At 38.2% G+C, this 27,359-nt stretch overlaps 3 protein-coding genes, 1 long non-coding RNA gene and 1 pseudogene across 6 annotated transcripts; 4 read left to right on the top strand and 1 right to left on the bottom strand.

Annotated features, from left to right (window-relative positions):
• Window positions 1-4,075: 4,075 nt before the first annotated feature.
• LOC126591825 (DNA-directed RNA polymerase V subunit 5A-like) lies at window positions 4,076-6,787 on the top strand (annotated as a pseudogene).
• Window positions 6,788-7,169: 382 nt separating this feature from the next.
• On the top strand, window positions 7,170-11,221 carry LOC126591839 (uncharacterized). Its single transcript, XR_007612517.1, has 3 exons — window positions 7,170-8,222; window positions 10,392-10,466; window positions 10,993-11,221. It is a non-coding gene; the product is annotated as an uncharacterized LOC126591839 (long non-coding RNA).
• Window positions 11,222-14,419: 3,198 nt separating this feature from the next.
• Window positions 14,420-20,397, top strand: LOC126591820 (replication protein A 70 kDa DNA-binding subunit A-like). The gene is made up of 8 exons (XM_050257530.1): window positions 14,420-17,000; window positions 18,071-18,133; window positions 18,350-18,495; window positions 19,329-19,602; window positions 19,709-19,808; window positions 19,900-20,024; window positions 20,095-20,176; window positions 20,260-20,397. The coding sequence occupies exons 2-8, from the start codon at window positions 18,103-18,105 to the stop codon at window positions 20,345-20,347; spliced, it is 846 nt and encodes a 281-aa protein (XP_050113487.1). The 5' UTR covers window positions 14,420-17,000; window positions 18,071-18,102; the 3' UTR covers window positions 20,348-20,397.
• A 983-nt stretch (window positions 20,398-21,380) lies between these two features.
• Window positions 21,381-22,386, top strand: LOC126592123 (uncharacterized). Its single transcript, XM_050257877.1, has 3 exons — window positions 21,381-21,924; window positions 22,095-22,246; window positions 22,337-22,386. The coding sequence occupies exons 1-3, from the start codon at window positions 21,437-21,439 to the stop codon at window positions 22,384-22,386; spliced, it is 690 nt and encodes a 229-aa protein (XP_050113834.1). The 5' UTR covers window positions 21,381-21,436.
• Window positions 22,387-23,157: 771 nt separating this feature from the next.
• Window positions 23,158-27,294, bottom strand: LOC126591829 (uncharacterized). Of its 3 annotated transcripts, XR_007612513.1 has the most exons (6): window positions 26,742-27,294; window positions 24,792-26,553; window positions 24,366-24,451; window positions 24,187-24,277; window positions 23,891-23,940; window positions 23,158-23,582 (listed from the first exon to the last, which is right to left on the bottom strand). XR_007612513.1 is itself a non-coding variant. In XM_050257541.1 (5 exons), exons 2-5 carry the CDS (start codon window positions 24,410-24,412, stop codon window positions 23,434-23,436), a joined length of 384 nt encoding a protein of 127 aa, XP_050113498.1. In that variant the 5' UTR covers window positions 24,413-24,451; window positions 24,792-25,115; the 3' UTR covers window positions 23,158-23,433. The 3 variants fall into 3 exon arrangements, 1 of the variants encoding a protein (XP_050113498.1); XM_050257541.1 differs by lacking the exon at window positions 26,742-27,294 and having other exon boundaries at window positions 23,158-23,629; window positions 24,792-25,115; XR_007612512.1 differs by lacking the exon at window positions 23,158-23,582 and having other exon boundaries at window positions 23,656-23,940.
• Between the last annotated feature and the right edge of the window lie 65 nt (window positions 27,295-27,359).

Genomic DNA, 27,359 nt, shown 5'->3' with positions numbered 1-27,359 from the left:
AACCAGAGACACGGGACCTTGAGCTGTCACATCCGGGCCTGGGGTTTGTCACATCCGGGCCCGGGGTCCATCACATCCCGGGCCCGCTACACCACCGTAGCACGATATTGTCCGTTTTGGGCCCTGAGTACGTCCTCAAGGTTTTGTTTCTGGGAAGTATATTTGCTCACCACCATTTAGTGTGGTGTATGCTCACCATTCTATTTATCACCATTAGATGAGTTTGAATTTCGAGATTTTTACTTATCTACTACACGAATCTCGAAATTCAAACTCATCTAACGGTGATAAATAGGATGGTGAGCATACACCACACTAAATGGTGGTGAGCAAAAATGCACTCTTTTTTCTGGGAACTCACACGAAAACTTCCTAATGAGTCATCTATCATGGGATTGCTTTCGTGCTACTCGCTTAACTTCGGAGTTCCAAGGGAATCCGAAGCTAGCGAGCTCCCAAAAAGGCATATGCTAAGTAGGGATGGGAACATACATTTAAGAATCACTCCCCTGGGCGATGTGGGATGTCACAATCCCTCCTTAAGGGCCCGACGTCCTCATCAGCACATTTCCGGTCCAGGATTGGCTCTGATACCAATCTGTCACAGCCCGACCCATGATCCATCACATCCTGGGACCGCTCCACCACCGTAGCACGATATTGTCCGCTTTGGGCCCCAATTACGCTCTCACGGTTTTGTTTCTGAGAATTCACACGAGAACTTCCTAATGGGTCACCCATCATGGGATTGCTCTCGTGCGCTACTCGCTTAACTTCGGAGTTCCAAGGGAACCCGAAGCCAGTGAGCTCCCAAAATGCCTCATGCTAGGTAAGAATGAGAATATATATTTAAGGATCACTCCCTTAGGCGATGTGTTTCAGTACAAGTATTTTAACTTCCTTTAGTTAGTTATTTGTTTTTGTCGTTACAAATGTTTTGAGGAAAGTGTTTTCCGTTTTCAATTTTAAGTTCAGCATGAAGTTTTTGACCTATATGTTATCAAATATATATTTTGACGTTATCGTATTTTACGTACTTATTGTTGACCTTAAGCTATTTTGTGTTTTCGACTTTATATCTTTATAAGTATGTTTTTTACTTTTACACTTATGGAGAAGAAAGTGAGCTTTGAGGCATGATAGAGGATTTTGGAACCCGTTCGTGACGGTGTGGCATATTCTCTTTTGTGCACACAGTCTAACTTGATTTCTCTTTATATGTATACATACATTCTTTTTCCTATTTTTTCCTATTTTAATTTAGTAATTGATTTTAAATTTTGTGGACGAAATTCTTTTAAGAGGGGTAGATTGTAACACCCCACCCCTCCATTTTATTTAAAAAAAAATAGTCTTAATTCTTATTTGGTGAGCCCAAGGGGCCCACCCCCTAATTTTTGTTCCCCCGAGCCATCATCTCTCTCAGTTCACTCATATCTCTCTCCCTCTCCTTCTTCCCTTTCCCGTATACTTCTCTCCCTCTCTTCACCGTGATCACACACTCACACCCACAGTTGCATATGCTCGAGGACATCATCATCATTGTCAAACCTAGCCTTTGTCTCTCTCTCCCGTCACAACGAGATTGGCGAACCCAGGAAAATGAACCTCCGACGAGTTTTCCTAAATTTTCCGGTTGGGGAAACTTTAGATCTCCTTTTAAATCGTTGTTGATGATGCATGCATGATGTTTAATGGGTTTCATCTTGTTTTTATCAAGGTTTTAAGAATGAAATCGGCACGGGGAGAGTTCACCCATCTCCGGCGAACCGTGACCATTGAAGAGGTTTTCCGATCACCTCTAGTCATTCTACGGCAAGCCCAAGGTATAGAAATACTCCTCTTACCTTCCTCTACATTTTAGTACCTAGATAAGAGCCTAAGTCATGTGTTCACTGTCGGCCGGAGCTGTAAAAGTTCCGGTGTTCTTCTCCGGTGAGCACCAGGCCTTCAGGCCGTAATCTGGGTCTTCTGCAGATTTTAGTGATGGTGCATGTGTGTGTTATGTGTTTGTCGTGCATGTGTGTGGGTGTATGCATGCACGTGTGTGTGTGTGTGTTGTGCTATGTGTGCATATGTGTGTGCAGGTGGGTGCATGTGTAATGTGCATGCACGTGTGTGTGTGTTATGTAGTGCGTATGTGTGTGTGTGCATGGTGTAGTGCGTGTGTGTGTGTGTGTGTAGTGTATGTGTGTGTGTGTAGTGTAGTGTATGTGTGTGTTGGTTGTGTGGCCCATACCACCTTTGCACCCTAAATTTTTTTTGGTTGTGTGGCCCAAACCACCTTTGCACCCTAAATTTTTTTAACCCAAAAACCCTTTGCCCTAAACCCATTAGGCTCTAACCATCCAACCAAAATCCTTTATTTTATTTAATTCAAGCCCAAATTCTTTAAAAACCCCTTTTATTTATTTATTACCATTTTTGTGTTTAGGGGCAATTATTATGGTTTTTGCATATTTGCTAACTTCGCGGCTTTTCGATGGAGAAGTACTGTGAGTGGACCCCTTCTAAATTTTCATGATTTTATAGTTCAATTTCATAAATGAATAGCATGTCTTACGAGTTTATGATTTGATTTTATGTTAAGCATGTTTATTTAATATGTTGACTCTCGTCTTGCGTTTTTGGTGAGGAATTAATTGTTAACCTATATTGAGTTATATTTTAATATATCGTATTTTCTATAAAAACCATAAACTGGTAGACTATCTGATGGATGACGATAGGATGTTAGAACATGTTTTCGAAACCCCTTTTTATAGTATAAACGATGGATGACTTTATACTATGAAGTGATTATTTTTTAGAGGCGTAACTCTTTGTGCGTACCTAGTGAACACTATGCCGCCTGGGGCGAGGATCTGGTGTTGGCAGATAGGCCGGGAGAAATAATCCCTAGCTACGAATGTCTCTTGAGATATTTTTGGCATGCTAGGATTTTCAGTAAAACCATCACTTATTATGTTAGTAGTTTTCTTTATATAAACTGTGAGGGTTAGTATCTTGATAACTGTTTTATTATTATTGTATATATGAACTTGGTTCACTCACCTTTGTTTTGCGCCTCCATTCAAGTCTTAGAAACGAGGACTACGACACGACGTACGAGGCATTCCCCTACCAGTAGCAATCTATCACTCACTTATGTGATATCCTGTAATGATCTTTCCTTTTGTGATCTTGTTTTAGAATGTGTTCTGTACACTCTAGACATTTCCTTAAACCTTGTTTATTACTTCTAGATTCTAATGTTTATTCATGAATATTTCCTCCTAATCATTTCTCTTGTAATCAATAAATGGCTTTCGTCACCCTCAGGTGTCAGCCAGCACGTGTCTATACTGGTATTCGGGGAATATCAGGGTCAGGGCGTGTCATGAGCTCACCATATCCAGAAACTAGACCAGTAAATGGGTTGGGTTTCATCTGACTCGTTAAGTTAATGGGTCACTGGAATCCAATCTATTAAGGTAACAGGACTCAAACTCAACCTATTAACACCCACTAACAATTTAACGGGGATTAACACATTGATCCATTAATAAGGAGTTGACCCAAAATGATCGGTTATTTAACGGAAGATTAATGGGTTGATCCGTTAAGCACTCACCTGAATACAAAAGAAATCCCTATTACCTAGCAGACATGATATCCTTGGAAAGCAGGCTGTTTGTAGGTATAGTGCCTTTATCCATATACAAAAGAAATCCCAATAACCTACCTACCGTAGAAACTGAGATTGTAACTGGCCATTGTTTCTTGTATTTGGTGAGTCACAACACGAGTAATGATGGGTTACACAATTAGGCAGCTATCAATTTTGTGTACATTAGCAACCTCATTTGAATCCCATCTACCTTTACTTTGACGATTGGCCCTTTTATTTTGGAACGTTACCGTTTTTTTACGACGTCAAAGGATGGCTCCAGTAACGTTTGATTGCTATTGTTGAAGTTAAATTACTCTTTTCAATAGTTTGATTGCAAGAGGATCATCAGAACTAGGAAGATAACCTTGGTAGTCTTTTCGAGTTCACGTGTGCATTCACGCGCCAACCACAAATAAATATCAGAACGTGGCTGACAGCCTTGCCGGCTGGTGCAGGGCCGGACTTTAATAGGCCCATCACTTGCCCTTCTAATTTGGACTGGACCGGTGGAGGATGGTTTTTGGGTTGGAGGGCAAGTTTAGGGCCCGGACCCTTGCCTTGCACCGACAGGTGGACCGTGGAAAGAGAGAGATGGAGGTGGAGGGAGAGCCAGCGAATGGGGAAAGCAACGGGGAAATTCTGGGGCCTTGCTTGACCAGCCACATTAGACGAAGGTAGCGCAGAGAGCCAGAGATACTACCTGTCACGGAGAACGGTGCTGGAGATGCTGAGGGACAGAGGCTATTCTGTTCCCGCCTCTGAAATCGACCTCTCTCTCCAAGACTTCCGCTTCCTCCACGGCCCCACTCCCGATATCGGGCGCCTCCGCTTCTCCGCCACTCATTGCACCGACCCTTCTGACAGGGTAACCAATTCATGCCCTGTTTTTCCTTAATTTTATTTATTTTTCTATTTATTTTTATTTACTGGAAATGGAAGAGAATCAAAGATAGAGGAATTTCTGGTACTTGTATCATGCGTCGGATATCGAAACCCATGTGCTCACGAATTTGGAAATTTTGAGGTTTAGGGTTTAAGATTTTGGCAATATGTGTCTTGTCCTTAAAATTATTTGGTATGTTGTTTTGGTGACTATTATGAATGTTGTCCATCTCAGTTTGTGAACACAATAAAAGCAAATGTTCATGCAAATCTTACTTTGCATGTCATATAACTGCTTTATCTAGTGACGGAGAATCAAAGAAACAAGACTTTCGGGGTTCTGGGCAGTTTTCTTTTTCTTCATTCTTGCACTTGGATTAATTTTGTGTCGAGTTTCGAAATCTTATGCGTTCACGAATTTGGCAATTTTAAGGTTTGAGCTGCAATGGGGTTTAGCAATATGTGTAGGATTGCGCTACTCATGAATGCGTCTCAGATTTTTTTTATCTATGGTCCTAAAAGAAGAAGCAAGGCTGATTCAGTGCTTGTGACTTCTTTGGTGCGATGACCTTTTTCTGTTTTTTGATAAATCTCAATGCAACCTATGCATGCATGCTTAGTTGTAACCAGATTCTTACCAGGCCACCGATGGCGTAATTTCATTTGAAGATTACAATAAATGATATAAGATTTAAGGAATTCACAAAAGTCTTGTGAAAATAAAAGATGCTGGATTTTCCTTTGAAGGATATGAAATTACTTGATGTTAGAATTGAGGTTTACGATTAGATCTGTATAATGTGTTTTAGCATCCTTTTGTTGTTTGGCAAGCAGCTCACGTGCGTAGTTTCCAGTGTTTGTTTCATATTTAGAAGCTTGTTTGAGTTCGATGTCTGTATTCTTTTGTCGAAGAGTTCGATGTCTGTATATCATGTAGAAAAGTGATTCCTTTTAAACTTCAGAATGTATTTTTCTGTATTCTTCTTATTGTTCTTCTATCCCTATCTATGCTTTATCCCCAAACCGTTTGTTCATTTGGACAGACCTATGTAACAGTTGGTAATAGATTTCTGATTTGTCTCTAGAATTGCATCTTAAGCGGTGGTTACAAGTTACAACTTCCCTGATTGACTTCATATGAACAAAGTCATGTGGAGTTAACAATTTTTCGTATTGTATAATGCTTCATGTGGATGTATTAGTATACTGTCATGCTTTGGTATCGTTCTCTAGTGTCATATTCTAATTAAAAGTAAATGATCTGGCCAATTGCATACTAGACATACCTCGGAACTGCTGGAAGGTCCTCCTTACAGCTTACAGGGGATGTGGAGGGAGAGTCCATGTTAGATACGTTGTTAGTGATATGCATGCAGACTTTATCCAGACCAGAATGTGACTGCTTAACCTCGGTTGCTTCCACCCTTCCACTTACACTTAGGTCAATGTGATTTCTCCCACTTGGTGCGATGGCAAGTGCCTTCGCCCATGAGCGGTAGGTCTCGGGTTCGAGACTTGGGAGCAGCCTCTCCATAAAATGGGGGTAAGGCTAGCCGACATTCACCTCTCCCAGACCCTGCGTAAAGCGGGAGCCTTGTGCACTGGGTACGACCTTTTTATGCATGGATAGTAGACAAAGGCATAAACAGTGGCACTGATGTATTTGCTATGCTCTTCACTTGAAATTGGTGCACATGATCTTCTAGTAATAACTTATGAGCAATGGATATCTATGATTAATTTTTGAATTGCAGATGCTTGTCATTTACTGTGGCCCTGGTATCGTGAAGGTTAATGTGATTCGTGGGCTACATTCTCATATTAAGGACACTTTGGCGGGGCTCATATTAATTACACAAAACCAAGTGACAAATCAAGCTCTAAAAACTCTGGAGCTTTATCCGTTTAAAACTGAAATATTCCGGGTTTGTTTCCGTGGAGGGAGAGTCCATGTTAGATACGTTGTTGTTGAATTTGTATATCTGTATGAGTTTTTCTCTTCAAAATTTGAATTTTTGTGTTTGTGGGTGTTAGCTGCGAGGATCAGAGAGATATTGGAGAGTGTGGGTTTGGCACAGTAGGGTTTGGGTTTGAACGTAGTGTCTTCAGCTCAGGTTTTAGCCAATGTAGCCAATTTGTTGAATATAAGAGACATTGAGCTTAGCAGGTGTGTGTTTTTGAATCCTGGGTGTTACATTGTGCTTCGAATACTGACCCGTTGTGCTTAAATAATTATAAGAAATTTCGGTTTTACACTGTTGTTTGAATTCTGAATGCCATATGAAATGCGGGTTGTACATTGTTGTTTGAATGCCGGACTGACATAAGAGGGCTAAAGCGCAAAAAGAGTCTAATGTTCTTCTTGATTATACTCGAAAGGCGATATCCAGGTTAACTTATTTGAAAAGGTATGGTCTTGTTGGATATGTTCCAAGAACTGTAAAGTTAAGAGTGGATTTTAATGTGGGATGTTGGTTTTTCTGAGTGTGTTAAGTTTTCAAAATTTGGTAGAACACTTGCCCAACTAGAAGATGATGGAAGCCAGAGCATGTTGAGCATTGGAAGAACAATTTGGCTTTGATGCTTGGCAAGGAGAAACAATACAATCAAGAGACCGTCCGTTTCAAGGTATTTATTTTTCGGTTCCTGCATTTTTTTTGTTGGTCTCACAGTTTGGTTAATGATTGTTAGAAAACGAATGAGACCTGAAGAAATGAGATGAAACTTATTGGTACATGAAAACACTATTTTAGAGGAGAAAGAACCTGTGATAGCCTTTTATGAGGATGATATTGTTGAACAAAATTTAGGGCTCAAACTAGTGACAACATTGTCCTGTTAACTTGATTGATTGAATGTAGAGTTAAATTCTGGTAATCCCATAGATATTGTGCTTGGTAAAGTATAGAAAAGTGATACATTAAAGTTTTTGTATTGGAAACTCTTGCCTGGGCGCCATAGGTATCTAATAGTTCTCTGCATGCACTCAAATCAAATTGATTTATGATGAAGTAACATGAAATGGGTGAGTCTGAAATAAGTAGATGGTACTGGCACTATTTGCGTGTTTAGGTGTGTATATAGTAAGTAAGAGGTGGTTTTTAGAAGGTGAGCATAATGAAGCTCTGTGTAAGACACTTATATAACCAGACTGGTGGCACAAAACTCAATGGAATCTGCATGTTCAAGTTCATCTGGATGGATATTACTTGAGCATCAGTACAGAAGAGTATAGAACATTTTGCAATATCTGAGGAGTTATCTTGTTATATGTCCAAACTGAAGCTATAAACCTTAGCACCATTTTAGTGAAGTAGTGTGAATACACACACACACACGCACATATAATATTCATGTTTGCGTTTAAGTGTTTTTGGGCGGTGATAGTAGAGGAAGAGGGTTTTATACAAATGAAGAAAATGCCTCCTATGAAGTGAAGAAAATTTGGAGTTGGAGAAAGAAAAGATATGTATAGAATTGAGATATGTATTTCTGTATCCTATAAAATTACAAATTCTACGGCTGTGGAAATAATTAAGCTCAAGTTGCGTGAATTTGAATAACAAATTATACTGTTGTTTTGTGAATGCAAGTCCATGTTTCCAGAATGCTGCAACAAAGAAATATTCAGGGTTTTGACAAAATGTGCATTTCATAAAGCATCTGCATTGACTTGATCATAAAATAGGTGAGTTTTGCTAATGGTCGCCTTTATAGAAAATATGGGATTTCAACCTGTCGCAGCTTTAAGCAATTCTTACTTTTGGTGATTGACCAAGAATAGCTTAGTTTGAGAGCCATCACAATTTAGGTAGAAATGTAGCAAGTAAAATTTTTTGCTTAGTGGATGGTAAAAATTAATTCATCTGTCTCTGTTGGCTAGTGTATTGAAATTTCATATTAAAGTCACAAGAAGAATGCATTTTCTCATCCAAGTTCCTGGCTTTTTATGATATATGGGGCTTTATAATCTCAATATTATTTTTTTTTTCATTTATTTGGAACTGGATTTGTTCTGTAAACTTACTGCGCAGGATACTCTTAGTCGTGTGGGCTACACCCCAGAATCAAATAGACACAAAGCCACAAACCTCAGGCCAGTAAGTGCGTCAAAAGTATTTTTCATCAGCTTTCCATGTACTTTAGCTATGAGGTCCCCATCTTGTTCTGTTGCACCTCCTCCTAAGCTCAAAACTATTTCACCAGAAGATTAGAGGTGCATGACATTTTTCAACCATTATACAAATTTGGCACACCAAATTATAAATAATATGAAAACAATCCAAGGAAAATGTGCATAAGCTGGAGGGAGTCTTTGAAGAATTCTAAAATACATAGACTAAACATAAGTAATCGGCATTTCACAAGTCTTGTCACCACGGTCACATATATCTTATTCCAAGCTTTTATCTAGTTAATACTGGAAAATATACTTGTCTTTAGTATGTAAAAAGCTGATAGTTTTTGTATAAGGAGAGTTCCAAGGGCAGGGCGATAGAAGTACAACATAAGGCTTAGTAAATATTACTTTAGAAAAGGCTCGCCATAAAGAAATATTACTTTTTTATTTTTGCTAGGAAAGGAAAGAACTAAATTAAAGAGAAAAGCCCCTAGGGCAACCCGTTTGATTACAATCAAATAGGAAAGCTGGATGAGCAGCCAGCACAGTTTACAGGTTCATAAGGGAAAACAATAAAGCATACATTTTTAACATTCAATATGAAAGACTAAAATATTAAAAGGATAACATAATTACCTTAGGCTGCTGCACCGACAGCTGAAGGAGTATTTGGCATTATTACTTTAGTCTAAAGAAAGTTTCTCAATTGGCACTGTAGAAATGAATAGTGTTCCAATCCGAATTTCAGTTTAATTACAACAATGCCATTGCTCTTTGTGTTGCCTTTAGGTGAGCAGCCCGGCTTGCAGCCAGGCCCAAATGTATTGGTTTTAGCTGAGAAGCCTGGCCCTCGGTCAAGCCCAAATTTTTAAATTACAATTTTGCCCATACAAAATAACAGTTCGATGGTGGGGATGGTGTTTCGGGAGGGACAATTTTGTCCTTTCGGTTTTGGGCGAGATAAGGGGTAACCGGGTACGTTTCATTTGTTGTCGTTGAATGAGGGTTTCGGGGATGAAGGCTCTGTGAGAGAGAGAGAGAGAGAGAGAGAGAGATGGCGATGGAAGGAGAGCAAGGGGGAGGGGAATGGTTCTCGGCACTGTTGCTGCAGGTGGATTTCACAAGTGGGAGAGTGGGTATGGTCAGAGAAGACCATATGGGTCGTTAGGATTTCAGGGAAACGGGTAGGGGTCATGAACGAACCCTGCTAAGAGTGGGTGCCGGATCTTGCGCTGCATGCCTCAAATCAAAGATAAGTTCTTTTTTTTTTTATTGTATTCTTTAATGGTAGCTTAGCTTTTGGAATTGTTTAGTATGTTAGGTCTGGTTTTGGGGGATTTATCATTTTAGAGAGAGAGATGGACAAGGAGATAGAGATAGATAGAGAGAGAGAGAGGAGAAAGCATGGATGTGTGCATTTTTGGGTGTTAATTAATGGGTTGGTGCACAGGGTGAGTGATCGAGTGACGGAGGGACGTGTGGGAGGGTATGGGTTGTCAGTTCTTTCTTCTGATTCAACAAGTTATACACTGTTTGAAAAACCTTTTTTATTGTTTTGTTCTTAAAACCATCATTTGAATTTTTGGGTTTCATTGTGCTCATTTCTCTGCTTCTTCATAATTTGATGGTGTTTGCTTCTCATCCCTCTGTTGGTAGATATTTTTCTCATTTCTTGGTTCCTTATGTATTCCTTGGTACAAATCTGTTTACATTTTGGCTGTGTGATAATCTTAGCAGGTGAACTATATGAACATTTTTTTTGAAGCGAGTTAAGAAGATCCAGCTGAAAAGAGCATGCAAGATAGAGAACTGGTATGCTGCTTGGTCTTTGTGTTGGATTTTGGTGTTTATGTTCTGCCATTGGGTAGATTTTGTAGTGTTCTAACTCATTATGTTAAACTTGCTATAAGTGACCCCACTCTACAGCAACTATTGGAAAATTCAAAGATTGGACGATATTGAAGTGGGGTAAGAAATGAAAAAAAAAAACTATGATATTAGAAAGGTGAAAGTAATTATGTTAGAAGAAGTGGCTAGCATGATGGGTAATATTTTAAGTTTGTATTTCTAAAAATTTGTGTTCTGGAGTATGATTTAGGGTTTAGAAGAAGTGGCTAGCATGATGGGTAATATTTTAAGTTTGTATTTCTAAAAATTTGTTGTTCTGGAGTATGATTTACCTCAGTTGTTTTGTACTTTAATCTTTTACTAATTTTCATTGTGGAGTATGATTTACCTCAACTGACAACTTTTCATTGTTTAACTTTTTCCTCCCTTTGATAGTTGCATATGTTTGTTTTGTTAATCTGCTTCTTACACATGTTTCCTAATGGTGTAGGTGAGTTGCCGGATGCATGTGCAGATTACTCGAATAGACGAAGCTAAGAATGACTTAGTATTGAGTGAGAAAAAAGCTTGGGTCAATTGGATTTTGACATTTGATTTATTCATGTTTTTTGTTGCTTGCAATGTTCTCTCATTGTTTGTTCTGATATTCTGTGATCTTATTTTTCATAAGAACTGACATTGGTTTGCCATATAATGTTTCAAGAACTATTATACCTTAATGTTGGGTTTTTTCCAACCCATGATAAGTTGTCCTAAGTCTATAAGGAATTATAGTTTTAAAGGATTAAATTGTTTTCCCAATTGGAGTTAGTTTCTCAATAGGAGAAGGATTCATAACTAGATTTCAATTAGGATTAATAATCGTTATTGAAGAAGACCTTTATTATGTCTATATAATAGGGCTATTGTACTAGTTTTGAGAAGGGAGCAAAACAATAAATTGAATACTGTTGATGCACAAAACCGGAGGGGTCTTGGGACAACGTAAATCCGACCGTGAATCTGCAAGAAAGTAAAGAACACAAGATGTATCGTGGTTCATCCCAATGTTTGGGTTACATCCACACTGATGTTGATATTGTTTCTCTGTAATTGTATGTATGAATTACAAGTGTGAGAGGGAGTCCCCCAGAGAAAGAGAGAGTTTGAGAGAACTTTGCTCTGAATGTGAGAGCCTCTGTTTGGGGATATGGGGCTTGAGAATTGTGAGGGTGAGGAGTCATTTGATAGAATAAGGGATTCTCACTTATTACATATTTGCCCCTTCATTTATGTAAATACGGATGCCCTAAGTATGGTACAAACAGTAGTCCCCCAAGTCTTCAGTCAAGAGAGTCTTTTGGCTGGAGACTTGAAATTTAGTCCATGTGTGGGCCGAAGTAACTAGATGTCGTCTAGAACTGAATACTCGATATGAGGCGGTGCTCAATGTGAAATGATGCTCAACTAGAAGTAGCACATGTTGCAAGGCTGCTCGGCTTGTGGCTTGTGTTGCCTTGGTTGGCTCGGCTTGTGGCGTTTGAAGGTGAGGGAGTCCCTTTTTTAGAATAATGGCTCGCTTCTCAATACATAAATGATGAGCTAGAGTTGATACTCGCAGCGAGGCGGTTACTCAACAGATGACGATGCTCTCTAATGATGGTGAGCGAGTCCCTTTTATAGAATAAGGGCTCGTTCCTCAATACATAAGTGATGGGTTAGGAATGATGCTCGCGGCGATGCGGTTGCTTAGCAGGCGGCGATGCTCTCTAATGATGGTGAGGGGTCCCTTTTATAGAATAAAGGCTCGCTCCTCAGTACATATATAATAGGTGCTTTATAATGAAAGTAAAAGAGTCCCTTTTATAGAATAAGAGTTCGCTCCTCAGTACATAAATAATGGGCTAAGTCCCCCAAGTATTTTTCATGAGGCCCAGTTGCGGAAGCCCAATATATGGTACATAATGTAGTCCCCCAAATCTTCAGTAAATAAAGTCTGTTGCTAGAGACTTCAAATTCAATCCATGTATGGGCCAAAGTGCGGTTGTTCGGAAGCGGTCTTTGTATACCATTCACTGAAGCTTTGTAGATGAAGCTTTGAAAGTGAAGTTTTATAGGTGAGGCTTTGAAAGTGAAGCTTTAAAGCTGGAGCTTTTGTAAATGAAGCTTTCGAAGCTGGAGCTCTCGAAGTTGGAGCTCTGTAAATGAAGCTTTCGAAGCTTATTGACATGAGTGATGCTCATGAATGTTTATGTTGATTGACATGAGTGATGCTTATAGATGTTGACATGAGTGATGCTCATGAATGTTGACATGAGTGATGCTCATAAATGTTGACATGAATGATGGTCATGAATGTTTATGTATGATTGACATGAGTGATGCTCATGAATGTTTATGTACGATTGACATGAGTGATGCTCATTTATAATTTTGGAGTACTGGACGTACTTTTGATCACCTAGTTGGTGATAATAGCAGCAAGCTATCGAATAATTTTGAAGTATTGGACATACTTTTGATCACCTGGTTGGTGATAATAGCGACAGGCTGCCGAATAATTTTGGAGTACTGGACGTACTTTTGATCACCTGGTTGGTGATAATAGCGACAGGCTGTCGAATAATTTTGGAGTGTTGGACGTACTTTTGATCACCTGGTTGGTGATAATAGAGGGTGAACTTTAAGTGGAGGGATGAAGTTTGGAATTTGAAGCCATAAGACCTGGCTCTTTTGGACATATGGGTTTTCGCCCTCCACATAACAATCCAGCCCATTATTTTGGGCTTGCCGTTTTTTTGTTTTTTTTTTATTTTTGGCATGCTCCCTTCTTTCTTTATTTATGATTACCCTCTAGTTGGGTTATACAGATGTCTCCGAAATATAAGAAAAATAAATCACATCATTCAAAAATAAATCTGACCCTCTGCTCAATGAGTCACGCCCATAATTCCCTTTTCTGCATGCCATCACCACAACAATTATGTCTGCTTCTTTTTATCTTCTTTTGCTTTCTGCTTTTGCTTTCTGTTTTTACTTTCTGCTTTTCTTTATTCTTTTCTCCAGACATCCTTTTTCTTTTTCTTTTTCTTTTTCTTTTTCTTTTGTGGGAGTGGTTGAGCTGTCTGATAGTTTGCAATGATCTCTGAGACTGATCGAGTAGTGGGTTGTATCATGAAAATTTCATCATTCTCTGGTAGCACGAATCAGTTCTGGCACCGTTTTGATTTGAGTCACAAAACTCATTGCTCCCATTATCTATATTCATCATCAAATATCGGGATGGCAAGTGGGACCTAGGAGGTTAGTGAAGTTGAAGCTTACTCTGTCAATATGATGGAATGATTTTTGGAGAGAGAGATCTGAGCTTCGCACTGTACTCTTCCCACGTTACAAACGCCCCATCGTCACCATATTTCCGTGATGCTGTGGAGGAGAAGCCATAGACATAACTTTTCGTGTATTTAAGCAGGAAGAAAACAATTTGGGAAAGGAGAAGCACCATCCAAGGTCTGCAAGTACCGGTCTTCTCTCATAAATCCCCGCAGCGAGCTGGAAGAGTAATAGTCTCGTTTAAGCTCACAAAAGTTTCTCTCGGGCTCAGTTCTCCACACCACTCACATTTCCGCTTGAAGAGATAGGAGTAGTTTGGGTTGTCGTAGCCGTCCTGCGGCTGAAGGTCAGTCATATTCTTAAGCTCGGCGGAGATCTGAAGCAAGAAGAAGACGGAGCCGGAGATGCAAGTGAGGGAGTCCCGAGCAAGAAGAAGACTGAGCCGGAGCCGGAGTGGGCCCACCAAGTCGGAGAGCTGTCAGTTTTACTTGGAGTCATCGTCCTCGTCCAGGTTGTCGCCGTCGCTCGACATTGCTGCGGATTCTGCTGCTACCTCGATACAATTTCGTAATTTCAAACTTTAGAATCTGAATTTTTGAAAAATCCAGAAAAATTGTGAATGCGGAAATATCTGAAGTTTTTCACCACAAAATTGAGACCCAATCACATCACACAGCTATATGTTTTGCCGCAGTGAAAGTTGAAGCGTTGTTTTGAAGTGCACGATCTGTCTTCACCTCTAACAGAGGCTGTGGAGTGCTTTTCGGAGGTGGCGGTGGCGGCCTTGAAGCTGGTGGTTGAGAGGTGGGTCTTTCTTCAATTCTGACAGCAAAAATGCTGCTGAGCTTGGGGGATGTTATGGCATGAGAGATTGATATCTTTTGAGTGGGAAATGTAGATAGAAATGAGGAAGAAAAGGCATCCATATTTGGTATCTTTGATCTTCACAACAAAACCCAACAGTTGGATTTTGCTGAGAAATGGTAGATCCATAGGTCGGAATAAATAAAGGGTGTTAGGAGCTTGGGATGGTGGAAGCAGTAGCTAGTCGATTGGGTTTTGCAGATTCACGGTGGATAGTGGTGAGGTTGTGAAGGTTTCACGGTGATGAGATGAAAATTTGAAAGAGAACCGACATAGCTTTTCGTGTCGTTTTCCACAGACGGCGCCAAATGTTAATGCACAAAACCGGATGGGTCTTGGGACAACGTAAATCTGACCGTAAATCTGCAAGAAAGTAAAGAACCCAATGTTTGGGCTACGTCTACACTGATGTTGATATTGTTTCTCTGTAACTGTATGCATGAATTACAAGTGTGAGGGGGAGTCCCTCAGAGAGAGAGTTTGAGAGAGCTTTGCTATGAATATGAGAGCCTCTATTTGGGGATATGAGGCTTGAGGATTGTGAGGGTGAGGAGTTCTTTTATAGAATAAGGGCTCCTCACTTATTACATATTTGCCCCTTCATTTATTACATAATTACATTTGAGTCCCCCGAGTATTTATACGAGATCCAAATACGGATGTCCTAAGTATGGTACAAACAAATACCACTCAAGGGATTAGAGTGAGAGAATATTGGAAGGGGCAAAGTGTGTGCGAGAGAAAAGAAAAGATAGTGTATTTCTTGTTCTTGTTCTTTCAGGTTTTTCGTCAAGTCCTAGTTCTAGAGATTTGGCAAGATTGTTGTTGCTGTTCCTAGGCACATATTGCCGAACCAGGTAAATTCTTAGTGTTATTTATCTTGGTTATTTGTTTTTTATTTCCGAAGATTGTTTTATTTTTCCCATTCTTAAATGCGATATTCTCAACACTTAAGGAGGGAACACTTTTAAAAGGAAATGTCAAGAAAATCTTTCCATATGGAGCCCAAGTGAGGATAGGAGGAACTCACAAGAGGTATACTGACTTTCAAACTTACTTTAAAATCATACTGGGTGCGTCGTTTCCCTGTTTTTTCCACTTTTGAAGAAGTGCTGCTTGTGTGGAGTCTTTTGAAAGATTAGAATACCACAAAATGGAAATAAAATAGCATGGGACTTTCTTTCAAAAGGTATCTAAATGCATGAAAAAGATGAGACGATACATAATATTGATCTTCAAAATAGAAATGAAAATTTGAACTTTAAATTTTAAAATGAAAAGCATGCAATTTTGTACTCTTACCCAACGGTTGCTTCTCAGAATTGCCTCATTCCCTTTCTTAAGAGGGATCTATTTTGATAAGAAACAAGACCTTACAACTATTGCATTCTTCATTTTCTTGAATTTCTTTGGTTTTTGATGGGTGATTGAGTGGTGTTTGATTGAGAAATTTGCTGATTAGGGTTAGGTTGGGGTCTGTTTGGTTGCTGGAAAATTTGGAAAGAAAGTGGGGTCATGGGATTAGGATTTAGGATCTTCGTAACTTGATTGATTAGGAATTTGTCTGTTTATCTCCTAATTAGTATTCAAATTTAGTGCGGTTTATATCACTCATCTCATGTTTTAATTTTTATTCAAACTCTTTATTTCTAACAAAAATTAAGTTCTGATTTGTGAAATAAGTTAATAAAACATCAAAGAAATTTTAAAAAGTGTACTCTTATAAATTATTATCCTACTAGGTAAGTGTCCGTTCGAAATTCTGCCCCACCCCACCCACACACACAGACACCACCACCAATTAATATCATCTTCAACTAAAACATTACTAGATAAAGCTTCATGCGGTCATATTTTTACGATTAAACTCAATCCCTGATGTTATTGTCACATCGTTACAACTAACCTATGCATCATGCTCACACTAAACACTGCAAGTCTTTTATTGCTCCAGTAGTGTTCAATAGTGAGACGAGCGTACTAAAGCATTGCACTGGTTGTATTTGTCTGTCATTTGAAAGCAATTGAAACAGACAGAGAGAGAAGGGAGAGGAAAAAGATTTGGTCCTCATTAAATTCTTCTTCTATTTTATAGATTCAAAATGTGTTTAGTATCTCATTTAATTGGTGTACCTTTGCTCATTTAACTCAAATTTAATATGATTTGGTCCTCCAATTTCTCTAAATTGCTAACGGATTTATTTTCTTTGGAAATTTCATGAACTCTGGTTGTGGGATGATGCTTGCAAGTGAACTATATGCACGGTTTTTTAGGATGAGTTGGGAAGATCCATCGAAAATAGCATTAAAGATAGAGAACTGGTATGCTGGTTTGTCTTTCTGTTGGATTTTGATGTTTATGTTCTGCTACTAAGAGGATTTTATAGTGTTCTAAATCTGTTTTGTAAATGTGCTTAAAGATTGGGCATGTTCTTGAATATCAGCCATGTTGTTTGAATTGGATATGTGATTGAATTTTAGGTATTTAGTTTGAATTGATTTGGGTATGTGGTTTATTGAACTGGAATTTCAATATGTGCCGACATGAATTGGATATGTTGAATTAGAGATGTGCTACTTTGAATTGGATTGGTTGAAAAATGACAAGCCACGGTATATTGACTTTTTTTTTTTTTTTGCCCCAAGTTTACATAGGCCCCAAAAGTTGAATGTCATTACAATTTGGACAATCAGCCATTGATCAAAATCATTAGAAAACATGACTCAGGAGAGAAATAACAAGTCCATCACATATTAGAAATCGGTTCTGCCCATTGATCTAAATCATTACAGGATTAATAACTAGAATCTTACTTTGGAAGAACTTCCTTTCCCTTCTAAAACAGCTTCCTCCAACATTCCCTTCATCTTTATGAAATTATGAAAACTTTCCCTTCATCTTTAGATTAGCAAACAGAAAAATGAATTCAAAACAGTAGGATTTCCATTGCTTTTTCTTTGCTCATTTGATTCGCTGGGTTTACAGATTTTAAAGGTTCAACATCGACTCGATGTTCAGTTATGAAACACATGAATTTTCCTTTTTATTTTTCTGGGTATAAATTATCTGCGAAACTCTGGCTTGATTTGACTTTTGAAAGAAGAAAAGAAAAGGATAACTGAGAGATTGGTTTTTGAAGAAAACCCATCTGGATATGGAATAAGATCTTTTGACTAGGCCTAAGAGTCATACGTCAAGACTTTGAGTTGTTTATTTGGGCAATGAGACCCAATGGTACCTAAAATGTGTACCCCATTGACGGACACCTTTTGAAAATTTAAATCCAATCAAAGGAATTTGTTAATCCACAAGTGCTGATCTAAAGGTAGTGGTTGTCAAATACATCAGTTGAGTTTCGATCTAAGGCGCGCTATTGTTTCCATCGCTGCAGGTTCTGTAGATCAGTTTGAATGTTTTGTTCCAATGTACTGTCAGGAGCACCTCAGAAAAAGATCTCAAAATTGTTATTGCTCACGATACTGACATGCCTCACGATTATACAAAAAACATCGTTTATAAAGATGTTTTGAAACATTTGCATGACAGTATACATTTATATTAACATTATGTGCTTTTGTTTATTTTTTGAAATATGGGTCAGCTATTCTTTAATGAATTACCTTATTTGATGTTGAATTTAATTTGCTTTTAAATTTTATTTTCTCTAGATTGATGGACCTGACGCCGGTTCGTTTTCTGAAGCCCTACCAACCAAGGAGCAGACTCCAGATTAGAGTTTGTAGGATGTGGGTCGCAAAGAGCATCGAAGATGATCCTCAACCTATAGGTTTTGACTATGTTATCGTTGATAAACAGGTCTGATTCTTACACCTTTTGACACATCGTTGAATTTCTGTTGTTAATCAGCCTTGATTGCAATATGCAACAATTTGAATGAAATATACATCGGCTTGATTGATTATGTTGTTGTATTCTGTCACTCTGCATTTTTTTTTCTTTATTTAATGAGGCTTTAAGCTGCTATACAATCTGATCAGATATTAATTTTCAAAAATCGTTTTAAAATTGCGCATGTTTTAATTCAGGGTTGTTATCTCATCAGTGTGATTTATTGTCATTACAATTTAAATCCTTCATAACTTTCTTCACTAGCCATTTATGTCTTTACCTCCCCATCCGTATTCAAATTTAATTTGTATATTTATAGCGATCATTAGCTATTTGTATCTATTTTTATAAGAAGCACATCATTGCTGTTCCATTCTTGGTTTTCTTGAATTTTTTCGTTTTTGTAGCAATCATTGAGTAGTGTGAACAACAAATAAACACTCCATTTTCTCCATGTAATAGCATGCTTTGGGATCAATTTCTTTCTTAAAAACAAATAATCAAAGTGCAGCACAAACACGTGCCATCAGATTATCAACTATCAACCGTTCTATTCCTTTTTTTTTTTTTTTTTTTGCACTTGTGCAAATTAAACTGAATATCTTTTTACAATGTTGATTTGATGGATTCAGGTATCTTGCTTAAAACAATCTTCGTTATTATCTTGCATGTGATCTTACATGCTATCTCTGTAGAAACAATCATCCTATCTTAACTATTTGCGTGGTTGTATCACCGTATGTGCTAAATCTTTCCTGCTCATTTAGTATTGTCTTATTTTGGTTTCCTTTTTCTGAAAGGGGGATGCGATTCATGTAACAACAAATGCTCGAGATATTCAATATTTTTTGGACCATCTAAGGGTCGGTGATGTGTACGAGATCAACAAATACCGTGTTGTTCATAACAGGGCATCAAACAAGGTTGTACCTCATGATACGATCATTGAGTTTAACAAGAAGACCACAATCATTCAAGTTCAGAAAACAACGCAGGAGATTCCGATGCAGTGGTTCAATTTGATTAAATTTGAACAGCTTTATGAAATAATCGATAGGGATGTTGAACTTATAGGTAACAAATTTTGTTTTAAGCACTGCTTCATAAACTGAGACAATCATTTTAGTTTTTTTATTGCCTTCTGTGCACACTGATGATCGCTGATGAATATCATCTGTAGATATATTTGGTTGCTTAACGGTTGTGCAGCCGATTGAAGAGCTGACTATCCAATGCACAAGAATTGCTAAAAAGAGAAATCTTAACCTACAAAATATTAGGTGAAGTCTACATTAAATTCTTATTATTATTTTTACATATCGCACTGTACTGACTCATATAGCTAACTGCCAATTTTTTAATAAATTACAGGGGTGAAACTGTTAGGGTGACCTTATGGGAAGAGATTGCCACCAATTTTGAAGACAGTGGATATCAATCGTTGCCACCTCCCATCTTTATTGCTTTGACAAATCTCAAAGTGAAGCAATACCTAGGTTATACCTCAACATGCTTTATTTAGCTGCTTAAAGTTTCACTTTATTGATCATTTTCTTTTATCAATAGGAAAGCTTGTTCTTGGAACCACAGGATCAACTGTTTATTTTTTCAATCCAAATATTCCACAACTCTCTGAATATAAACGCAAGTAAATACACAACCATTCTTTAATAACGTTTACATTTTTATATATTCGTTTCATCTTTCTCACCCTAAACATACGCAAAATAGGTTTGAGCATCTGAGATCACCTCTTCGGATGTTGCCCACCTCAACTGACATGTATACAAGTCGTACCATCGGCGCTAATTCTAAGTAAAAAACAATCGACCAGTTACTTTTACTTGATCCTGCATTGCACGAGATTAGTCTCTCGTCATCAACATGTTAACAGAAGTTACCTCTTCTTTTTTACAAGAAAAAAATTGTTGCATCTACCTTGGTTGCTTCTTGATTTCTTTCTCTATTTGCTTATGCTCCATCTTTGCGAAGTGACGATTATATATGTTTAATGATTTGAAAACCTGTGACACGATAACAGAATGAAAGTTTCGCATGCCAAGTGACTGTTGTTGGATTTGATTTAGGCAAGGGGTGGTGGTACAAGTCCTGTCCATCCTACCATAAAGTTGTAAAAAAGACATCTGGATCATTTGAGTGCAATGAACATGGTTTACTGAATAAATTACCTAAACCATGGTAATATTCTTTCGCATTTGTTTTTCATCCACTCATTGTACTAATTTGCCGACTCCATTTTTTATTTCTAATGGTTATGAAATTCATACAAAATAATGTTTTTATGCTTATAATATTCTATGCAGCAACAAATTTCAACATGTGACAAACCTACTGTTACATATCTCTTTCAACTTTATAAAAATACTGTGAATGTGTCATGAAACTACAGTTTTTATGTTTATAAATCGTTAATTTTTCTATGTCAAATGGTATCTTCAATTCACTTTTATGTAAAAGCGCTAACACAAATATTTATCTAGCTGGTATATGCTTTTGCAATAAATATGATGCCTTAATTGAACTTTGGTTCACAATCTCAATGCATGCATGCAATTAACTTTGGGGTAGTCTCCATCCCTACTACACTTTGACTGTTGTTTGACCCTTGCAACTGTGGAGTTTACGTTGCAGACTTTGGGAAGCATTGTTTCCGTTTCTGCTTTGGTTTTATAAAACTAGGCAACAAATGTTGTGTACTTTGTTGTAACAGATTTCGTCAGCTAAAACTTTTCAATAAACACTCTTTAGTTTGCACAACTTATTCATGTTGAGTGATATCCATCTAAATGATGTACTTGTCTTTATGTCCATGCTATTCATACATACCCTACATTACGATAATTCTAATGAATTTTCTAGATTGCTCACAAAGTTGATATTAGTAGTGATGGTTGTCAAACATAAGAATATCCTTCTCTTGCACCGGTTCAAAATTGATGTTATTGTGGAAGATAACACGAATCAACACAATTTCCTCATGATAGGAAGACAAGCCGAAAAAATACTTCGTGTTTCTTGCCACACTTTGGTGATGCAAGAAGGATATGAGGATCCTTTTGTGGCACCACCAATTCTTGCAAATTTAGTAGGCCAATCAAAATCATTTCGAGTCTCTTTTGGAAACCAGAACAACAACTTCGAAGAGATAGATTTCATCGTTCACGGATTGCTTGAAGATAAGCCATTGTCCGAGCCAACAATCCCCTCAATCAAACCACAAACGCCTGCTTCTACCGTAGCAAAAATAATTATCAATCATGTCACTCCCGCCCCATTAATGCCTTCCCAACCGTTAGATCAACAACCTCGATCAATTGCAACTGCTAGGACTTCGAAAAGAACCTTGTTCCTTGATCAACCAAACACATCTGTCAGGTTAACTTTTCCTTCCGAGTAATGCTCTTATCTATCAATCTTATTTAACCGCTCTTGCTTGTCTTGGTTATATGTTTGCAATCATGAAAAGGTGTCAACCGCTCTTTCGCACTCTTTTCCATAACTATCACGTTTATCTTTACGCTTATCAATTTTGGCTTCATTCAAAGCAAAAAACCTCACACCGAGCAAACAACCACAACAAATGTTGCCATAATTTCTCCAGAATTCCACAATCTGGTTGTTTCCAAGATTGAACTTGCCGACAAAGTTCCAATTGCCACCCTCAGGACAAAAACTCAACCCAAAAAAATAAAGAAGCGTAAATTACAATTTGTTTTTTGCACGCATGCTTGAATAGCATTCATAATGGTTGCCTTTGTTACATTATGATTGATGTTTTTTGATGTAGTGTCGAAGATGTTCGGTCCCAGAAAAAGTGAACAGCCATGCCCTCAGTGATCGAATGATGCACACCATACTGCATATTTTTTTTGTTTTAACATCTATGGTTGACGACTAACTTGCTCAAACACCACTTTTCCTGTGTTTTGCTAACTGCTAAGTGAGGTATGTAGGTTGTAGAGCATATATTTTGCCATCTTAATTGCAGGGGCAAAATATGTGTAAATTGCAGCTTGCTTTTGTTTCTTCAGTTTAATATGAAAACAGATCTTTCCGTTTTTTTTTTTTTTTTTTTTGCTTTTGAACAGTTGTGGTTCTAAAATTAGCTACTTGAACAAGTCCTCAACACTTTATGTTTTAAATTTGTTGTTGAACTAGCTACCTACACTGCCAGAACACATGTTATATGTGTTTCTTCTGTTTCTTAAGCAAACAAATATTTTTTCGAAACCATCTCTTTCTAATCAAACACATGCAGTTTCTTCCTACTCATTGTGCAATATGTTTATATGCCAACTCACTTAAATGTGTATAAAAGCAAAACTGCTTATCTTATCGACCTCGTTCACTTATGTATTCCTCTGTTTGTTCATAATTGTTTTGAATTTATTCAACTTAAATGTGTTTTATCCATCCGATTACATTTGAAACAGCTGGTTCCTGCAGCAACGCACAGGCCTAATTTTTTGTAAAATTCTAAAAGGTTAACATAAGTACCTGAGGCTGCTGCACCGACAGCTGAAGGAGTGTTTGGCATTACCCTAATAAACGGGCTGTGACCGGCCCAGAATAATTTTGTTGAAAAAATAGATGAAAAACCGGAGGCCATGGACTCAACCTTTTATTTTCATTAAGTAAGATTAACAGCTCAAAAGTATTAAAGTAGAAAATTGAACAAAATGCACGAAAGACAAAAGGGGAAAAATAAATAAATAAAGAATGTACTCATACGAGCAGAACAAAAGCAATTAGATCCTCAAAAGTCATTTCCCGGACCATGCCTCCCCGGTGGTATTAAAAGCATGCACTCCAATAATTACTAGGGGTGGTTCGGGTCAGGATCCCTAACCGAAACTCCTTTCCCGAATCCCAAACCAAAACATTTCAGGATGGGCTTTTATATCCCAAAACCGAACCGAATATGTGCATTTCCCGAAATTCGGGATTCCCGAAAGTGTTTCGGGATTTTCGGGATGCTTCGGGATTGGGCCTTGAAGCCCAAAATGTTGGGCTTTTAAGATTGCAGCTAGCCACTGCCCAAAAAAAAAAATTAAGGTTACACAGCCACTGCCCAGCCCACCTGTTTCAATTTCACCACAATATGAATATCACAATACCACATGTTTCAATTTTCATACAAAGGAAGCAACTAACAAGTTAAGCTTAAGTTCACAATTATATTTGTCTACCAAACTATTTAATTAAAAGTGCATGCAACCAAAATGAAATAAGTTAAGTTTTACAAACCAAACTTCCAAATTGGGAACATGTGCGCATATAAATGTGAACAAACAACCCTCACCAATAGACTTAAACACATTATCCATAATTATGAAAGTACCTATAAGTTGAGTCCTCGTCCGCTTTGCGGCTCCCAATAGTATCGTATACCTTCACATACAAATCAAACTCTTATGATTTAGTGCCACTTCAAACCAGCATCAAATCGCTATTTTGAGAAAACTTCAAAATAAAAATTCTGTTTGCAACAAAAAGAAAACTATTGAAAACAGATAGTTAAGAAATCAAAGTAACAACTGTGCTTTAAACTAGTTGTACATTAATACCATTCTATAATCCATAGCAATCATAACAGAAATAATACTAAAGCGATAACTGTTTATTTGCATCACTCACCGGAACACATGTGATCATTTGAAATTCATTCTGGCAAAGCGGGCAGAGGTTTGTAATGGTAGCCCAATTGTCAATGCATGAGAAACAGAACCTGAAAACCCCAAGATGAACCCATGTCATAAAATAAAATTCCTCTCTCTCTCTCTCACACACACACAAAGCCACACTAGAGCACATACCAATGCTGGCAGCAATCGAGAACACCCCTGTCGATTATTGCATTCATGCATATCCTACATTTTTCACCCTCGAAATTGGGATTGTCCTGCACATTATGACAGCAAAATAAAATAAAATAAAAATCTCAAACAGATACGAAACCAAGCAGCTACACTTAGCTTGCGTATCTAAACACACAAATAAGTAGGTCACAATCCACACTAGCTACAAAGCCACATGTAAGAACTCTCTCAAGCAATTGCAGCACCTCATGTAAGAACTCTCTCTCTCTCTCTGTGAGCAATTTTTATGTTAATTTTTATGTTAAATTTTACAGGTTGTTGCTTGTATATTTTCATATGTTTAATTGGGTTTCTGTGAAATACTGTCTGAAGAGTTAAAGAGAGAGAAAGGACAAAACCCCAGTGAAAATTAAAAACCCTAACCTGGATTTTGGGACTCAATTGGTTCCTTCTTGTGTCTGCGTGAGTCGTGGAGGATGAGGAGCAGCGTGGATTCGACGGAGGAGTAGAGCCGCGGGAGCACGGGCGGCGAGACTGTTTGTGAGAGTGCGTGTGAGGGAGACTGAGACTGTGAGGAAGAGAGAGCGAAGAGAGTGAGTGACAGCGGAGCGCAGAGAGTGAGCGAGAGCGGAGCGGAGAGACCGAGAGTGAGTGAGTCCGAGAGATCTGATCACCAACCTAATAAAATGACCTAACTAATGGACGGTTGGATTAGATTTTAACAAATCCAACGGTTCAAGTAATTTCTAATTAAAAGTTAAAAATAAATAAATAAATAAATAAATATATATAATAATCGGTTCAGTTCGGGATTACCGAAAGCTTTCAAAGCTGTGGCCGAATCCCAACCCAAAACTTTCGGGACGGGTTCGGTTTCGGGTACCAAATGTTTCGGGAAATTCGGTTCGGGAATTTTTCGATCAAATTTCTGGACGGGATCGGGACGGTTCGGGATTTTCGGGAAAAAATTCCACCCCTAATAATTACTTCAACATGCACGGGCCAAAACAAATTATTCTGTTCCTGAAATCATAAAACTCGTAACCCCAAATTACTAAAAATGGCTCTAGATTTTCGGGAACTAAAAGTATAAGAAACTTGAAGGGTGAAAAAAGGGGCTAAACTTGGGAGTGGCTAACTGTTATAAGTCTGGCAATTGATTCACTATGTGCAAAGAGATGAATGCCTCGTCAACATCTCTCAAACTTCAATATTTATTTTCAGTCATAATGTCTAGAATACCTGGGAAAAATTACCAACTATAGAAAAGCCAGTCCTACTTTCTTTTCTATGACTAAAATTTGGTAAACAGTAGCATCATATAATCCATTCACTTGACACTGCAGAAATCAAAGGTTGAACAGAAAAATATATTTATTCACCTACGGATTTAGACAAATAAATAAAAGGGTGACCCTCAATGCACGTGGGGAAAAAACTGTCCTCGTTTGCTGTCAACTTCTATTAAGATCCAGAGGGCAGAGAAAGAACTACGAATCAAAAAGATTACATATGCATGAAAGACTTACATTATCTATCCCAGCCCAGCTCTTCGTCCTCCCTTCCCCCTTTGCACAAAGTAAAAACTTCCTACTCTCTGTCATTCCGCAACCCCACTCTCTGACCCCGCCGCTCATAGTCACTCTATAGAATCGCAAAAGGGCAGAGAAGTGAAAGAGGGTTGGCCACTGTGGAATAGTAGAGAGAAGGGGAGCTAAATCTGTGGACTGCGGCTAGCCAAATGTGGCTGCGACAATGTGTAAACAAGCCATTCACTCCCAACTCTTAGCTCTTTTTGCATTGCATATTTTCTCGTTGTTTTCTTCTTGTTTGTGCCCCACAGCCAAGTGAATCTACTCTTACGTAGCACTTAAGAATAGAGCTTATTTAAAAACTTTTGGCTACACAGCGTACAACAATTGAATCAGTTGACGCATGTAACAGATTCAGTACATGATTTTCCACAAAAAGGGAATAGAAAACAATCAAAATAAACACATTAATTGGAAACGAGAGGTTCAAAAATGAAATACAGGGTTTTTGGCAATTCATAGAGTCAATCAGGATAAAAGTAAGAAGAGTTGTAAGTGAAAGACCTGCAGATCTTTCAATTTGACTCCAGCAACAACTGAAACAAGCAGTTTCTTTCTGGAAACAAGCGGCCTCCACTGAAACTACATTTTAACTGCACGAAATTAAAACCGCAACGATATCATTGTCTAGTAAACAACCACAAAATCACCACCTAATCATTCATGCCCCATATATCTTTCAATCAACACACAGAATTTCAATCATTCGGCAAATAAGAACAAAACCAAAATAAAACAGTAAATTTTCAAACATATCTGAGATAATGGAAAGTAGAAATACCAACTTGAGGTTTGACAGAAGAATATGAGCCTCCAGACACTGGTGCGACGGTAAATTTACCTGTAATTCAATCAACCTTCAATTCAGAAGAATGCAGTCTAATAATATTCTCTGAAAATGATTTGTTTATCCCCTAAGCTACGGAAGAGAACAAAAATTGGATTTCATTGCAATGTCATGAATATGTGTTGAAATATGAAAGTCACCATCTATGCCTAGCTCTGAGAAAATTCTTGGCTGCGCTCGGCAGCAGCGAGGACTGCAGTCATCAATATTCCACGAAATCCACCCTTCTCCAACTCATGGACGCCAGCAATGGTAGTTCCACCAGGTGATGTTACATCATCTTTTAACTGACCTGGATGCTTCCCAGTATGACAAGCCATAGATGCTGCTGTTCGGTTCGTGGCTGAAAAATCAGGGGGTGGGAACATTATTTTATCATGGATGAAAAATCAAGCTGTTGGATTCCTGGTTAGCTTCCTGTCACTGTCAAGTAGATTAGTTACTCAAGTAAACACTGTCTAGTACAAGAATTTATGTGCGGATCGGCCCTCGCCTGCACTGCCCTGCCCTGGATCGTTAGAATAATCAAGAGTTCAGGAAAAAATATTAACA

Source organism: Malus sylvestris, chromosome 12 (assembly GCF_916048215.2).
Source record: "Malus sylvestris chromosome 12, drMalSylv7.2, whole genome shotgun sequence".
Lineage (NCBI taxonomy): Eukaryota > Viridiplantae > Streptophyta > Magnoliopsida > Rosales > Rosaceae > Malus > Malus sylvestris.
This window is presented reverse-complemented; position numbering and strand designations above follow the sequence as displayed.